General features: G+C 39.2%; 3 protein-coding genes and 1 pseudogene across 3 annotated transcripts; 2 read left to right on the forward strand and 2 right to left on the reverse strand.

Moving 5' to 3' along the window:
- The first annotated feature begins 656 nt into the window (after positions 1-656).
- LOC126802056 (E3 ubiquitin-protein ligase At4g11680-like) lies at positions 657-3,747 on the forward strand (annotated as a pseudogene).
- A 569-nt stretch (positions 3,748-4,316) lies between these two features.
- Positions 4,317-5,077, forward strand: LOC126802057 (uncharacterized). The gene is made up of 2 exons (XM_050529586.1): positions 4,317-4,335; positions 4,415-5,077. The coding sequence occupies exon 2, from the start codon at positions 4,553-4,555 to the stop codon at positions 5,024-5,026; it is 474 nt and encodes a 157-aa protein (XP_050385543.1). The 5' UTR covers positions 4,317-4,335; positions 4,415-4,552; the 3' UTR covers positions 5,027-5,077.
- A 5,649-nt stretch (positions 5,078-10,726) lies between these two features.
- On the reverse strand, positions 10,727-11,485 carry LOC126802993 (BON1-associated protein 2-like). Its single transcript, XM_050530718.1, has one exon. It carries the CDS (start codon positions 11,396-11,398, stop codon positions 10,853-10,855), a length of 546 nt encoding a protein of 181 aa, XP_050386675.1. The 5' UTR covers positions 11,399-11,485; the 3' UTR covers positions 10,727-10,852.
- Positions 11,486-14,783: 3,298 nt separating this feature from the next.
- On the reverse strand, positions 14,784-15,711 carry LOC126803135 (BON1-associated protein 2-like). The gene has a single exon (XM_050530891.1). It carries the CDS (start codon positions 15,666-15,668, stop codon positions 15,111-15,113), a length of 558 nt encoding a protein of 185 aa, XP_050386848.1. The 5' UTR covers positions 15,669-15,711; the 3' UTR covers positions 14,784-15,110.
- Positions 15,712-16,441: the final 730 nt, after the last annotated feature.

Here is a 16,441-nt window from a genome sequence, read left to right on the forward strand (position 1 = left end):
CAGTAGAAGTCATTATAGCATTATAGTAACTCACACCGTTCTCGTGAATACAATAATCGATTAGCTATCACACGCACAAAACAAAACAAAAAAGTTTTGATGCGGTATTTAGGGAACCATATATACCATCTCTATGCAATAAAATTTAATCAGAATGAATATACTAATTTGCAGCTCCAATCACTAAACGGCACAAAACATCAAAATTCAATTAAGTTATTCAGACCTATTTCTAGCATATATTCAATATTCACATAGTAACTTTGCAGTGTGAAATTGTCGTTTTTTCACTTACTACTACAAGTCTATCAACGTGAAATTATTTTCTTTTTTCACTTACAACTGTAAATCTGATAGACGTTAGTGTATTCTAATGTAACAAAAAAAACGTTAAACATATGGTCTTTGCAGCGCAAAATAAAAGAATTGTCTATTCAATTTAAATTGAATAGGCAGAGGAAACACACAATGCATGTTTAGACTTGGTAAAAACTTGATTAGGCTCATCAACCAAGTCTTGCCCAAAAGACACTCCATTAACAACTTGTACAGCTTTCTATGACAAGAAGGAAAAAGCTAAAATAAAAATTGAAATCAGAAACGAAACATGTAAAAAGCCAAACACTTAGAAGGGCAAGACGCAAGTTTCCCGTGAGTTCGTGCAAAAGAAACAGAAGTATCCAGCTTTTCTTCTAAAATCCCCCTATCTTAAATCCGGAAGGACACAACTACCTGATTCCACAGAGCTCCATCTCATCAAAGAATCAGTATGATACATTTGACCCCAAATAGCTTCTTTAATCCCTTCGAAACCGTCATCACAACACACTCCATGACAATCCCAAGCCGAACGCAGAAGAACCCCTCTCTGATCTGTTGTTCTTGTTCTTCATCAGCTATCTCAGCTTCTTCCCACACCAACCCCCACTTCACTTTAAGTCTTTAATGCCTTCAACTCTCCCACTTCAAACCCATCTCACCACTTCAATCTCAAACACCATTGAAACAAACCCAACTCATGTTCCTCGTCGATACCGCCACTGATTCCTAAAACCACCCACAACCCAGTTCTCTTAGTCCTCCACAGACCAGAACCCAGTTCTTGTTTGAGCCATGCAGGCGGCGTGGGACGCCAGAATGGCACTGGACCCCACGCCGAGGATGGAATACTCGATCGCCGCCTACGAGCTCCTCCGCAACCGGCGCCTCATGCGGCGGGCGCCGGCTGGCTCCTGCGCCGTGTAATGAGGCTGGATGACCTGCCGGTTGCGGAGTCATCCGGGGAGGAGCTGAGGGTTGGCCACAGCAGCTCGTCGTCGAAGTTGTCTATAGTTCTGGACCTGCTGTGGAATCTGTTGTTTGTGGTGGTTGGTGTCACAATGCTGGGGCTGAGCACGGCAGAGAAGCGGCCGGTGCCGTTGAGGTTATGGGCGACTGGGTATGTGGTGATATCTGCGGTTCATATTGGGTGTGTGATTGTGGGAAAGAGAGATGAGTTGGGTTTTGGCTCGGAGGGTTGGACTTCTGGGAGTGAAGGTGAAGATAATGAGAGTGAGCAGACCCGGATTGTGGAGCATATAAAGTAAAGTTTCTTCTTTACGTTTTGATCATCATATCTGTTATATGAAGTTTGAATCTTCATTTAGATGTTGCATGCAAGATATATTTACTGATACTTAGTTTCATATTTGTAATGAATTTTATGATGACATTAAAGATTGATACTTAAATTGGTTTCTTGTTTATAATTAAAGTTTTGATGAAGATGAAGTTGAAATTACTGTTGGTATTGATGAGATTTTGTTGTGGATGCATCTGTGCAATGTAAATACCTAAGAATCCTTCTTTCTTAATGCAGAGATCTTGCTAAGAGTGTGAATACGGCAAATTCCGTGGCTTCAGTGGTTTTGTGGCTTGCTGGATTCTACTGGGTGGTTGGTGGCGGAGCTTTAAGAGATGCACCTCGTCTATTCGGGTTAGGCTTGAACATATTTTCACGTGAAGTGATGTGTTCTGGATGATTTTCTTTAGTGTGGAGTCTCTCTTGCAGGCTTTGTGTTGCATTTCTACTGTGCGATATCATGAACTTCATTATATGTGTTGCTGCCACATGTCTTTATTGTCTCTCAGTCTGCTGTTGTCTTCCGTGCATACTTGCAATCTTACCTGCGTTGACGAATAAGGTAGACAACAGTGAGAAATGTATGCTATGTTTAGTATTGTTGTGCAGAAAGTAAAGAACCTTGTGTAATCTGTCCTCTTGATATTCGCCTGATATTGAAGTCAAATGGGGCTCTATATATCCACATAACGTATGTGGTGCACTTGAAATAGTATATTGAGTAATAGGCAAGCAAATCAATCTCTCTTATACTGAGTTATGCATATTAATATCAGATTTTGGCAATTTCTTAATAGCACATGATCATACTTCATAATGTGGCGACAACAAGCTAATATTATGCTGGTCGTAATCTACAAACTGTGTGATATGTACAGACTTTTGCCAGCTTACTTAGATTTGTTTCAATGCACCTGTAGTACTTATTGTTTTTCCTACTTCTCATTGTATAGCCTTACGTCCCTTAAAAAGTTATTTCTGTATTTACATTTTCATTTGTTTCCTGTAAAATTTGAAGGAGATCCTCTTTTCGCAATATTTGTGCTTTTAAATTTGTAAAAAAGGATCAATGCTTCTCAAGCTGAGCGAATTTTTCTTTAAGTAAAACTGCAATTCTGTTCCCTATAAGACTTTGTATGGGATATATATTATTCTTTTACTTCCTAAGTATAAGATTTTTGGTGCGTTTTGCTTTGGAAATGTGGATAGTTGGTTCTGATTTAATGAATAAAGAAGAAACAGGGAAACAGAAACAGTCTCCTTTATATTCTATATTCGCAGAGAGACGATGGCATATGTTGCATACATAATTGCTTCAGTTGTATATTTTTAGGTTATTCGCCAATGACAACAAGATATTTTGGGGTTTTCTTCATTGAATGTGCTCATCATGTACCAATCATAAACTGCAATTGCAATTATATATCAGAGTTGGCTGATTATTTTACCTGTGCATGAAAACAGGATGGGGCTACAGAGCAAGAAATTGATAGCTTACCTAAGTTCAAATTCCACAGGATTGATGATTTTGAGATAGCTAATGGTCAGTACCAAGAATTATCAGGAGGATCCAAAACCAATTGTAATGCTAGTTTTGCACCAAATGAGCATGTTGTTTCCCAGGATCATTCAGTAAGTTTCCTTTGCCTTTCTCTAAAGCCTATATCTGTTACTCATTTATGGTATATAATTCATGCCACTAAATTTAACAGAATTTGCCGTCCATCCATGAGAAAGAATTTTATGAACTAGTAAGCACAGCTTTTCTGACATGAATTTTTTAATTACTTCCAGGACTGCTGCATCTGCCTGGAAGTCTACCAGAATGGAGAAGAACTGCGCCAACAGCCTTGCAATCATCGTTTTCACTGCGCCTGCATAGATAAATGGTTACGCAAGAGAACGACTTGCCCTATGTGCAAGTTCGACTTCTTGAAGCCTATCTATGGAGATGGAAGTACAGTCGTGTGAAATACATTGGCCAGGTTCATCTTCACTCTTTAGTGTGCTGATCAAACCAGGGAAAGACCATCACTCCAGGCTTTCTCTGGTCCATCTTCACTGCTGCTCAACTGTATCTGCTATAATATCCTAATGTTGTTTATTCAGTAGTAACTATTGGTGATTCTTGGATGGCCCTCTCTCTCTTATTTAACAGATGAGGTAGTCGCCTATGACTTGTTAAAGGTCATTCATACTCCTACTTCTAAACTCTATCAATTTACCCTGAAGCTTCCTAGCCATTACCCCAAAACCCTGAAGTCTCGTAAAGGTTACCATAGTTAAAATCTTAAAGATTCCTATCATTTGATCTGCTTGTTTAGTTTGAGGCCAATTTTCACGTCCTAAATTAGGCATAGTCTGTTTCAAGTCTTTGTTAATTAATCTTCCTTTTTACTCTTGTTACTCTGCATAATCTTCATTATTCCATTTATAGACTGAAAAATAAAATTAGATGTGCTTATTTGCAGCTGATACTATTAACGGCATAAGTTTACATTTGTAACAAGAGGCTTGTAAGGAAGCCGCCCATTTATTAGTTGAAATCTTAAATTCCAGTACAGGATCAAAGGAATAGTGAAATTACCAGAGAGCTTCATTGAGGGCAACTAGTTTGGACAGGGTCTGCAAGCTCGGGAATCACTTAGAATGTCAAGCCTGAACTACCAAACTTTTCTTCTATCAGTTTATACATTCTCTCCTCCAACTTAGGGGTAAAATAATTAACCCAATCTCCCAACTCGGCTTTTCTGAACAGGTGTTTATTTTCAACCTTATTGACCGCCATACCAGTTTGGTTGATCTCCAGGTCTCATAAGAACAGAGCTTGGCAATGTCTTTAACCACAATACAACATCCTCCTTCAGTCCTTAATGTCCTCGTATTTCAAGAATAACACGTTCTGAGGTCTCTTCAAGCTCTCTTTCCAGTATGGTGAAAATCAACGTGGATGCAGCTTGGAAAGCTACTTCTTCCCATTCGGGAATAGGAGCGTGCGTGAGAAATTACCTCGGTGCCTCAATTGCAGGGAGATGTTCTTTGGGGAGTTTTAATTCTGCATTGGAGGCAGAGGCTGAGGTTGTAGTGAATGGGGTTAATCTGGCTGCAAGTTTAAGTTTGAAGAAGGTTATTGTGGAAGGGGATTGCCGTGACGTGATGCTTGCTATGTCAGAAGAAGTTCAATCTGCAAATTGGAAGATTCAACCTATGGTGAGGAAAGTTCAATCTCTTCTCCATCTCTTTGATCAAATCGAGTGGAACTGGGTTCCGCGGGATGCAAACCATCTAGCAGACGCTGCTGCGAAGATGGCAATGTCGGAGTTGTGCTCTTTAGATTGGGACTCGTGTCCCCCAACTTCGCTTTCTGGAATTTTGAGAGCTGATGGCCTCCCTGGCCCCCCTTGAGCTTCATTTTCCTCTCTGACTCAGCTTTTGGGTGCTGGGATTTTGTTCCTTTATTTTTTACTTTCAGTCTGTTTGTCTTTCTTGCTTCTTTGTACTGCTCTGGGCCTTTTGCCTCTAATGAAATGCTTTTCGACCAAAAAAAAAAGAAGCTCTCTTTCCAGTACCTCAACATGTGATCCCAAAAAGGACCAAACCAAGCGATTCCTCTGGAAAACGTATCAAATTATAGGCCTCATCGAGGGACAATGGAGTTTGATATTGTGGCTTGATCTTGTTTGAGAAATGCCGGGACTATGAGAGTTGGATGTGAGCAAGGGTGAACCTTTACTTCAAAATGGTGTCGATTCGCAATAGCAAACGTCAAGGCTTTCAACCATCTGGTGCCGGTTTTCGAGACAACGATGTCGAAGTCCCTGACTCCCTGGCTTGGAAATGCCTCCGGAAAGAGTGTGGGATTTGTGGCTTTTACTAATGTTGACGGGCACCAAAATCCTTGGTACCGAACTACCGATCCCGTTGAACGAATCGTAATTACTCTATGGAGAAGGGAGTTCCTTACACATTACTGAGGTTTTCTTCTTCATCGGTAGTGCTAGCTTGAGTCTAGACCTGATGAGAAACAACCGTGTATAAATTGAATAAGCTACGTTGCCAAGCAAAGTTAGTTGTGGTTTAACAGATTATGTATACAGAAAGAACATAAGCTAAAAGTCAATACTATAAACCAGTTGAACACTTGCAATATCAAGATGAAACGATGATAGTTTTAGGAAATCGTAAGAAAAATGAAATGAGAGCTCAATATCATTTGGTCTGGAAGCATTAGTCCTCCCTGTGTTGGGAAGTTGGGAAGTCGAACACTGGGAGGTCGTGTTTTCGACTTACAAAACATACCCATTGTAGTATTTGAGATTTTTGTTTGATAACAAAAAATGAAATAAGATAATTTGGGTAAATTTTTTTTTTTGAAAACAGAATACCGCTTTATTAAAACAAAAAACCTTAAGTAATAAGGTTACAATCTTTCCAAAGGACATCCAGAATACAATCCGGAGGACTAGACCATACTTCCTGAATATCAGAATCAAAAGCCATTGCATCAAGTCTATGCGCAATAGCATTACACGTACGAGGAGCAAACATGACCTTGACTTGCGGCATATGACGTAGCTCCATCCGAATGTCGTCAACAATATTGTCCAGAAGACTTAAGTTTCCTATACCCCCATGTATATCTTGGACAATAGCAAGACAATCAGTTTCAATGCAGACATTTGACAATCCTCTTGCATGAATAAAATCAATCGCCTCCCTAATGGCCATTAACTCAACATGCTTAGCTGAGTTCACATGAGGAAGGCGACGGCTAAAAGCCTGTTGGAATGAACCAGCATCATCCCTCAAAATTCCCCCAATACCACCAAACCGCTCATCAGAAAGAAAAGCTCCATCAACATTGAGTTTTAGTGTGTTTGGAACCGGCTGCCAATGAGCCTTAGCTTGCTTCTGAACCTGCGTACCAGCCGTGTTTTGAGCCCTTTGAAATTCCTCTAACCAGGTTGTAGCCCCTAGAAAGATATCAGTGGCTGATTTGGTAACATTATCCCACAACATAGAATTTCTGTTTTTTCATAAAGTCCAAATTCCCATCAAAATTCTATCAAAGATCTTTGGATGTTGCATCGACTGTTCAAGTAACCACTCCTTAAAATCCAAATTAGGGAGGAGAGTACTATGAATATCAAAGGAGAGCTTAGAAAAAAAATCTTTGGCTACAGGGCACTTACAGAAGATATGGACCAAACTCTCCATCTAATGGTTACATAACAAGCAGTTGGTAACTCCCTCATACCCTTTAGTTAAGAGACGTTCTTTAGTGGGAAAGAGATTTTGGCAAGCACGCCAAACACAAATCTGGACCTTGCCCGGTACTTTAGCTTTCCAGATGCTAGTCCAAAGACTGTGATAGGTATTACCAGAAGATGTAGAAGCTAGGAAATCACCCATCACATGTTCCCTAGCCACCCAGTACGCAGATTTCACAGAAAAGTTACCTCGTTTCTCTAGGCCCTTAGAATATATGGTTGCATAGGAGATGGAATACAAGCTTCAATGATTGAAGTATTCCAAGTCCTTGAAGGAGTAATAAGATCAACCACTTTGCTCACCAGGGGAACAACCGGCCTGCGACTAATATTCCTAGGGCAATTCGGAATCCAGTCATCATCCCAAATGTTAATATTGTTTCCATTGCCAATCCTCCACTTGACACCATCCTGCAAAAGAGGTTGACCAGCCATGATACTGCGCCAAGAGTAGGAAGGGGTATCACCCAATTGCACCGCAAGAAACTCAGAATCTGGATAGTACCGAGCTTTATACAATCGAGCAACCAACGAATGAGGATTATGAATAAATCTCCATCCTTGCTTAGCAAGCATAGCCAAATTGTAAGCATACAGATTCTTGAAGCCCATACCACCCTCTGCTTTTGTAAGACAAAGTCCTTCCTAGCTACGCCAATGAATCCTCTTTTTAACCTCTGAGTCGCCCCAAAAAAAAGAAGGCACACAGTTTATGGATATCATCACAAAGAGTTTTCGGCAGAAGATAACAATTCATAGTATAAACATGCATAGTTTGGGCTACCTCTTTTATAAGAATTGTCTTACCCGCACAACTGAGAATTTTAGCCTTCAAATTAATTAGTTTTTGGAAATTCTCTCCTGCAAATACTGGAACTTATCAACTTTTGACCTGCCAACACGCAAAAGAAGGCCCAAATATAAATCGTGTTCCTCCACTACCTTCACCTGTAATGTATCTGCTAGGACTGCTTGAAGTGGCTCAGGAATATTTCGACTAAAAACAACAATGCTCTTAAAATAGTTAACCTTTTGACCAGAGGCGTGCTCATAGACAGTTAAGAAACTACGGATCATTTGACATTCCAAAATCGTAGCCGAACCAAACAAGAGACTATCATCCGCAAAGAATAAGTTCTGCAAAATAGGAGCAGTAGGACACATATGTAGTCCTTGAAGGGTTCCTGACGAGATGGCTTGGGAGAGCAGAGCTGATAAACCTTCTGTACACAAAATAAATAAGTATGGAGAGAGTGGATCACCCTCGCGAATACCTCTAGTTGGAGTAATGATGCCCGTAGCCTCACCATTTACCAACATTGCATAAGTGACTGAACACACACAACTCATTACCATATTCACCCATTGTGCACTAAAACCCAGCTTAAGAAGCATAGCTTGTAAGAACGACCATTCCAATCGGTCCTAAGCTTTGGAGATGTCCAATTTCAAAGAAAAGAAGCCTTCCACTTGAGACTTCAAAGTATGCATAAAATGAGCTACCTCTGTAGCAATCAGGGTGTTATCAGATATAAGCCTCTCAGGAACATAGGCACTTTGCACATGCGTAATGATGTCCAGAAGCCGCTTCTTTAGCCTGTTTGCAATGCACTTTGAAATAATTCTGTATAAAACATTACATAAAGCAATAGGCCTGTAGTGAACAGCTTTAGTGGGCTTTTTAATTTTTGGAATAAGGAAAATGTGGGTGAAATTAGTATCCCCCCACACCTCACCTTTGTCAAGGAAATTCCGAATAGCACAACAAATATCAGAACCCACAATATACCAGTATTTCTGATAAAAGAAGGGTGACATACCATCAGGCCCCGAACTTTTGGAAGGGTGCATTTGAAATAGTGCAAACTTGATTTCCTCATCCGAATACGGGAGTAAAAGATCAGAGTTCATTTGTGACGAGACCTTCATGGGAGTAGCTCGAAACACCTCAAAAACTGCTTCCTCATCAGTACCCTTACAGTGGAAAACATTAGTGTAATAATCATATACTAAACTCTGAAGTTCCCGAAGGTCCGATCGCAGAACTCCATTTTTCCGTCTATCAAACAAGTAATCAAGTTGCGACTCCTACGATTTGAAGCTTTTCAGTGGAAGAACTCAGAATTTCTATCCCCATCCTTCAACCAAATGGCCCTTGACCTTTGCCGCCAATATTTTTCCTACTGTGTCAAAAGTTGACTTTGACGAACATGCAATGCTCGCTGTTCCTCATACTGTTGAGGACAATATGGAAGACTCATAATGTTTTCTAGTTGCTCCCCAATAGTTTTGAGTTCAACCTTTATTTTATCAAATTCTGACTGATGCCACCGCATCAGGTCCTTCCCCATCTCACCAATATTTTGGCCAAGTTGCTGGAGCATGTTACCCGTAGTTGTCCTTGCCCAGTGACGTTGAATAATACCAGTGCAACGTTCATCCTCATGCCACATCTCCTCGAACCTGAATCTTCTAACCACTCTACCTCTCACCTGGAGATCTTGGACCTGAATCAAGATGGGACAATGGTCCGAATCATTGGGAGCAAGGTGAGACATTGAATACCTGGAAGCTTGTTTCTCCAAGGGATTGAACGAAAGCATCGATCAAGCCTTTCTTTTGTGAATTTATTGGACCATGTGAATCTACTACCCCTAAAACCCATATATGACAAACCACATTCAACCATAGCCCCACGAAAGGCCTGCATCGGCGCCAAAGCCCTCGGTCGACCCCCAAATTTGTCGGCTTGACACATAATTTCATTAAAATCCCCTCCCATGAGCCAAGGGAGATCACACTGCTCCAATCCCAACTGCCGAACTAATTGCCATGTTCGCCATCTCTCTTCCCGTATAGCCCAACCATAAACACCGGTGAATCTGACTCGAGACTGCTCCCCAGCTTCACATATTTCAACATCAATATGATGAGCCGATTTAGTTCGGGGAAAGATAGAGACATCTTGACTCCACAATAGTGCCACCCCTTGAGAGTCACGCGCAGACGGAAAGCAAATATTTCCAGCAAAACCTAACTGGGTAGTGAGGTCATCAATGTGGTTTTGTTGGGCTATAGTTTCTGAGAGAAACACCAAGAAGGGTTTCCGCTGTTGAACGAGATTCATGAGAGCTCGCTGCTTTTCATGACAAACAATTCCCCTACAATTCCATATGATAATGTTTCCATGCTTCATGGCGCTGCCACTAGGCTAATAGAGAGCTATTCGTGGATAGCAAAATAGAGGCGGAGCAGGGCAATCAGCACAGCGGCGCTGAAAACCCTAGCAGCATAGAAAATTGCCTAAGTCTCTAATTTGGGTAAAATTTGTTGACGAAGGAACTAGGAAACCGGCAATAACTACTGGTAAAAGATGAGATGAATAAGTTGCCTATGACTTATTCAAAGGCCATTTCTAGTCCTACGTACACGTACACTGATAAAGTCAAACGGGTCATGACTCATGAGGCTGTTACTCGACCGTTGCGGCAGCTCTTTCTAAGACTCTACCCTGAAGCTTCCTAGCCATTCCCCAAAAACCCTGCAGTTTCCTAGCCGTTACCGAATTACCATATTAAAACCCTGAAGATTCCTATCATCTTCTTCTACTTGTTAATGGTCAATTTTCATGTTCTAGGTTCAAGGCATAGTTTACTCTTCAATCTTTGTCAATTTTCTTGCGACTAGTACTTAATTTTTAAGTCCCAGGTTAGGCACAGTTAATTTATCCTTCGTTTACTAGTAGTACCTCATAGACTTGTTCTAACCGCTACCGATTAAAATTCGAAATCGAACAGATTAAGTGAACAACCACAACAATCCTTATATCCAGGAATTTAACAGCGAATAGATTTGTTTATTATAAAAGAATGAATTAAATTGTTGGAGACAATTGAATCTGATCATGTACAAAACTGTAATCAAGTTCTTGATTGAACAATTCGTAACGAGGACCCAACAATCAATATTGAACACGAGAATAGGCTGAATAGCTATTCCAATTCACCGGAACCCCAAGTACGACGCCGCTGTTGTCCACCGTAGGATACAACTTGCTCTGCGACGACGTCGTAGCGCAACCACTCGACAGCTTCCTCTCGTACGTCGACTCCACACCTTCCTTCACCTTCATCCTCACCGAGATATTCAAAATCCCATTCCTCACACCTCTCTCATCCCTTAACCTATAACTCAGAAAATGCAAGTAGGTCTCAGGCACCCACCCGCCGGTGAAATCCGTCACCGGAATAACCGCCGATCCGATCGTCCTCGCCCCGTTCTGGCATTGCACTTCCACTATCAGATTCCTAGCCTGCACAGGAAGCTGGACCGCTATCTTCTCATTCCATCTCGGCCCTCCGCCTTCGCTGTCAGTCTCCGCCGTGCGGTACCACTTGGAGGTGGCGTCGGTCCGGACGGTGACGAAGGAGTTTTTCTTGAAGGGTTTGCGGTTGAACTGAAGGTTCTCTGCAGAAAGAACGGTGATCTCTATGCATCGAGTTGCCATGGACGTCGTGTGTAAAAATGAAAGCGCACACGTAATCAATATGCTGGAAACTGCTTAGAGTTCTATGGGGAATATTTGTTGGGATGCTAAAGAGGGTTGGGGAGGCGTATATAAAGTGAGGAAATAGGAAGATGGAGAGAAGGAAGATAGAAATAGCGAGGGGATTTCTGTTGCGCAGTTTTGCCGAAGAAGCTAGGAATATATGGGGATAAATCCATCTCCGTTTTCTTGGGTTGACCTCTGGGTCTGACCGGATTGTTGATAGAGACGTGGAAATGTATTTCAAGGAAAATTGAAAATTAAGTAGTTTAAATTAATTAAAAACTCATTTTTTATATTTTTTATATAAATTAGGACATAATCTCAAACACAAAGAATAATTAAAACAAAACTGATTAATTAATTAATGAAAAAATATCCAAAATATTTTTATTTTCGTAAAAATGACTAAATGTCACTCTTAGATTTGACAAATTTCTCTCTCCTCATTTTTTAGTTTTGTTTTTCAGGAAAATTTAAGTTTTCCGGCCAAATCACCGGGAATTTAAAGGTGAGCTAATATATAAAGTTGTTCATTATGTTATGGGCTTTCATTTAGGTTTCATTGCATATGTTTTGAGAAATTTTGAAATTTTGAATTTTGCTCACAAAAAATCACAGTAATAGTAAGTTTCTCAGTGAATAGTAGCAGCTAGATTTATAGTCGACAATAGCAGATACCTTCTAAGTCGACAGTAGCAGGTACATTTGAAGTCGACAGCAGCATGTACTTTCCAAGTCGACAGTAGCAGGTACCTTTCAAGTTGACAGTATCATGTACCTTCATAGTTGATAATAACATGTACCTTCCAAGTTGACAGTAGCAGGTGTATTCCAAGTCGACAGTAGCAGTTAGTTTTTAACTCGACAATAACAGTTAATTTTATAGTCGATAATAACAGTTAGTTTATATAATCAACAGTAGTATATAACATCTCAATTGATAGTAGCAAACATTATGGGTCAAAGAGGAGTAAAAGTAAATAATTTTATGACATATGACAACTTGCCATCATTTGATCTTTATTTGTAAATTTTAATCCTTATTTGCTTTATCAAATTAAATAATGAGTTATTTGTAACCTAAATTATTATCTAATATTTTGAGTAGTTTGTTAAAATTAAAACGTGCTTCTATAACCCGATATTGTAAAACTCGTTATCCGTATTCTGATTAGATGAAGAGCTAGACAAAATGACTAGTATTTGCTTTACCCTTCAGACAGAATGACTAGTATTGCTTTACGAAATTGATGACTAACTGGCGTGCGACAGTGATCTCTGTTTATTTCAAACACTAGACTGACTAGAGATTTTTTTTCTATTTTGTTTTAGGGCTCTCAAGAGCGGTACAGAATTTATTATGATAAGGTCGGCACTATCATAATGCCAGAATATAGTTATTACTTGAGGAGACGGAGGAGTGTGTCCGGTGAATTGGGTTTCAAACCCCCCGAGGTCAAAAATTCTAGCCCTCTCGTTGAGGACTGTTTTGTTTTCTTAGTAGTCTATACTCTTTCGACTGTTTTTATTTTCTTAAAAAAAAAAAACAGTTTCCATTACAGGCCCAAAAAGCTATACACATACTAAATTGTCCTAAAACATTAAATAATAATCTAAGACACTCGGTACTGTAATTTACGATAAGTAACTCTTATTATAAAATGAGTACACAAAAATTTATAACTACCGAGAATAAATCGAGTATTCCAATAAAACCCCTGTAAAAGATACCACACATCGCCTAAAGATTTCAATTGGTGTACGGTACATAGTATCAAACTCTGACGGTAGGAATTTAAACCATAAACCTATACTCTTTCAACTATTCTATTTGAGGAGTTGTATTTCTGTCTTTTAGTTTATTCATGTTCCTTCTGTTTGCTTTGTTTCCCCTTGTGGTGTTTCTTCAATGAAATTAATTATCACTACCAAAAAAAGAAAAGAGGAGATAAAATAGATTGTACAGTACTAGCAAATATGATCGACTCGATTAATTTACTATGTCAATTTATAACTAGATTATCTAAGAGCATCTCTAACAGTTTCTCCATATTTTCTCCAAAATAGAGAAACAAACTTCAAAATCTCCAAAACTATTATGCTCAAACTCCAACAACTTCTTTATTTGCAGATTTTTACATTTATTACTTCAATTAAATATTATATTTTCTTATTTATCATAATCATAATATATTTCATAATTTCATATTTTTGACTTAAAATATTTATTGTAGATTTTATTGATTGGAATCTAAATTTGAGTTGTTAAAAAAAGTGCAAGTATTTAATATTTGGTTATGCAAAATTTTTGCAAATGCTGCAAATTTGGAGAATCAACTATTCTTTTTTATCAATTTCTCTATTTTGGAGAATGAGATTGAGAAACTGTTGGAGTTTAAAATGTGAATTTTTTCTCCAAATCTTCATTTTTCTTCAAAATGCATAATTTGTTGGAGATGCTATAACATTGTTCCTATGTTCGTCTTGTATATTGCTAATTTCTCTAGATGAGAAAGAGTTGTATGTGGTGTGTGCCTAAATTCCTAGTAGTCAAGTCTCATTTCCCCCGCTTTGGTTCTACAAAAGTTTGCATTGTAAATTTGAAAACCTCTGGTCTTAATTAAAACCCTCTTGGAAATTAAATGAGTATATCATATATCAATCCAATGTTCAATCCCCTCAGAAGCCACAGTATTTGACCATCCTCATTCGAATATCCAAGGGCCTTGTATCACAGAAAACCTTTGCACACCGGAATTAGATCGGGAAACACATAGGATCTCAAAACTTGGGAATGAACGCCACAAAAAGAACAGGCAACAAGCACATTTGTTTTATAGTGATTAAGAACCCACATTTATAGTGATATGTGAGATCTTTTTGGATCGACCGCACTATTAAAGGCCACAAAACAATTGTGGCTATTGTCATTTTTTGTTTTTGTGCAAAAAAAACCGGGCTCGCAATTCGTGTAGACGACGACGTGTTGGCGTGTTGATCTTGTTGGACAACTCTTTGACGATGTCAACTACTCAGCCTGATGAAGTTGGATATTGATTTCCTGGAACTTCCGCTCACAACGAGATAATTAATTATCTCGGTCTCGAGTTACATCTGCACTCATGCGTCAGCTTATTCATTTGCGTCACGCACCTGGTTTATGAATTCAAACGTCTCCGCATTTCTCCTCTCTATTTCCACAAGAGAAACTTGATGTAAATCAGGTTTTTATTATTTAAATATATTAAAGTCCCAAATAATTAACAAATCATAAAAGGAGTGTAAATGTGTAAAACAAATCACATAAATTTACAAAAAAAAGTACGGTAAATATATGCAGCAATATTCAACAAAAATGAGTAAGCCATTTGGCTGTTGTTACTCGATCATTGTTGCACTTCGTCACTTTCGATGACTTAAACGTATCAATCAATCACCTTAAACTCTTGAAGTTTCTTATCATCTTCATCTTCATCATCATACGTACACATATAATTAGGTCGAGTGTGATTTTTTCCTTTATTATACCTAATTAGGTCGAGTAATCAAATTAGCTCATTTAGCTGGCATAAGCTTATACCGATGCCTGCAATAGAAATAAACCAATTTGTTACATGTAAAATTGTGAAAACATTTTCGTGATCGTGGACCCTGGCCCCTATGACAATGACTAATATTGAATTCGAGGATAACTATTCCAATTCACCGGAACCCCAGTTGCGACGCCACTGTTATCCCCAGCCGGATATATCAAGGTGGTATGTGACGATGACGTAGCACACCCACTGTTAAACCTCTTCCCGTAAGTCGATGCCACACCTTCCGGCACCTTTATCCTCACTGAAATATTCACAATCCCATTCCTCACACCTCTTTCATCCCTTAGCCTGTAACTAAGAAAATGCAAGTAGTTCTCAGGCACCCATCCACCGATGAAATCCGACACTGGAATGCTCGCCGCTCCGATGGTTCTCGCACCATTCTTGCTATGTACTTCCACTATCAGATTCCTGGCCTGAGATGGAAGCTCAATCACGAGCTTTTCGTTCCACCTATGACCGCCGCCTTCACAGTCCGTCTCCGCCGTCCGGTACAACCGCGTCGCGGAGATGGGAGCGTCGTTCCGGATAGTGACACAGGAGTTTCTTTTGAAGGGTTTTCGGTTTGCTTCTAGGTTTTCTGCAGAGAGAACAGTGATTTCTACCAATCGGGACGAGCTTTCTGCCATTACATGTACGTGAAAATAGACTATTTACCGAATTTTCTGTTAAAAAGGCTGGTTAATAGGGAACTTACTTATGAATTCAGGAGGCACATCGATCATATATATATAGGCCGGGATGAGAGAGATCAACGTGTTCAATTTTATATTTTTTTTATATGAACGAATGGGAAAAACTTGCGTACAAACTAGTATGTACGCGTGCGTCCGAACTTTCATTTATTTACACACTTTGGGAATATAAATACATGATTTCAAACGTTCAAAAGTTTAGTTTATTACTAAAGATCATGTTTGCAAAAAATTGATATAAACAAAAATCGTCTTCATAGTCGATTGCATCAAACAAATTGACGGTTGATCATGAGACTACTAACTTTCACCATAACCGTTCATTTGTTTGATGCAATCGACAAAGCAAACGATTTTTGTTTATGTTGATCTTTTATAGAAATGATCTTTAGTAATAAACTAAACTTTGGAACGGTTGAAATCATGTATTTATATTCCCAAAGTGTGCAAATAAATGAAAGTTCGGACGCACGCGTACATACTAGTTTGTACGCAAGTTTTTCCCCGAACGAATTCAATTTTATAAGTTGGAAGGTTTAAAGTGTATTAGAAATTGTAACCAAACATCATGGAAGCTTCTACTAGGCATGCATTGGGGGCATAATTCTATTAAAGATTGATTGACCATACACTTCATTTCGGTTTATTGGCAAAGGATAACTTAAAAAGATCTTTTGAAACTGGGACGATACTGTCATTGAAGCCTA

Source organism: Argentina anserina, chromosome 7 (genome assembly GCF_933775445.1).
Source record: "Argentina anserina chromosome 7, drPotAnse1.1, whole genome shotgun sequence".
Lineage (NCBI taxonomy): Eukaryota > Viridiplantae > Streptophyta > Magnoliopsida > Rosales > Rosaceae > Argentina > Argentina anserina.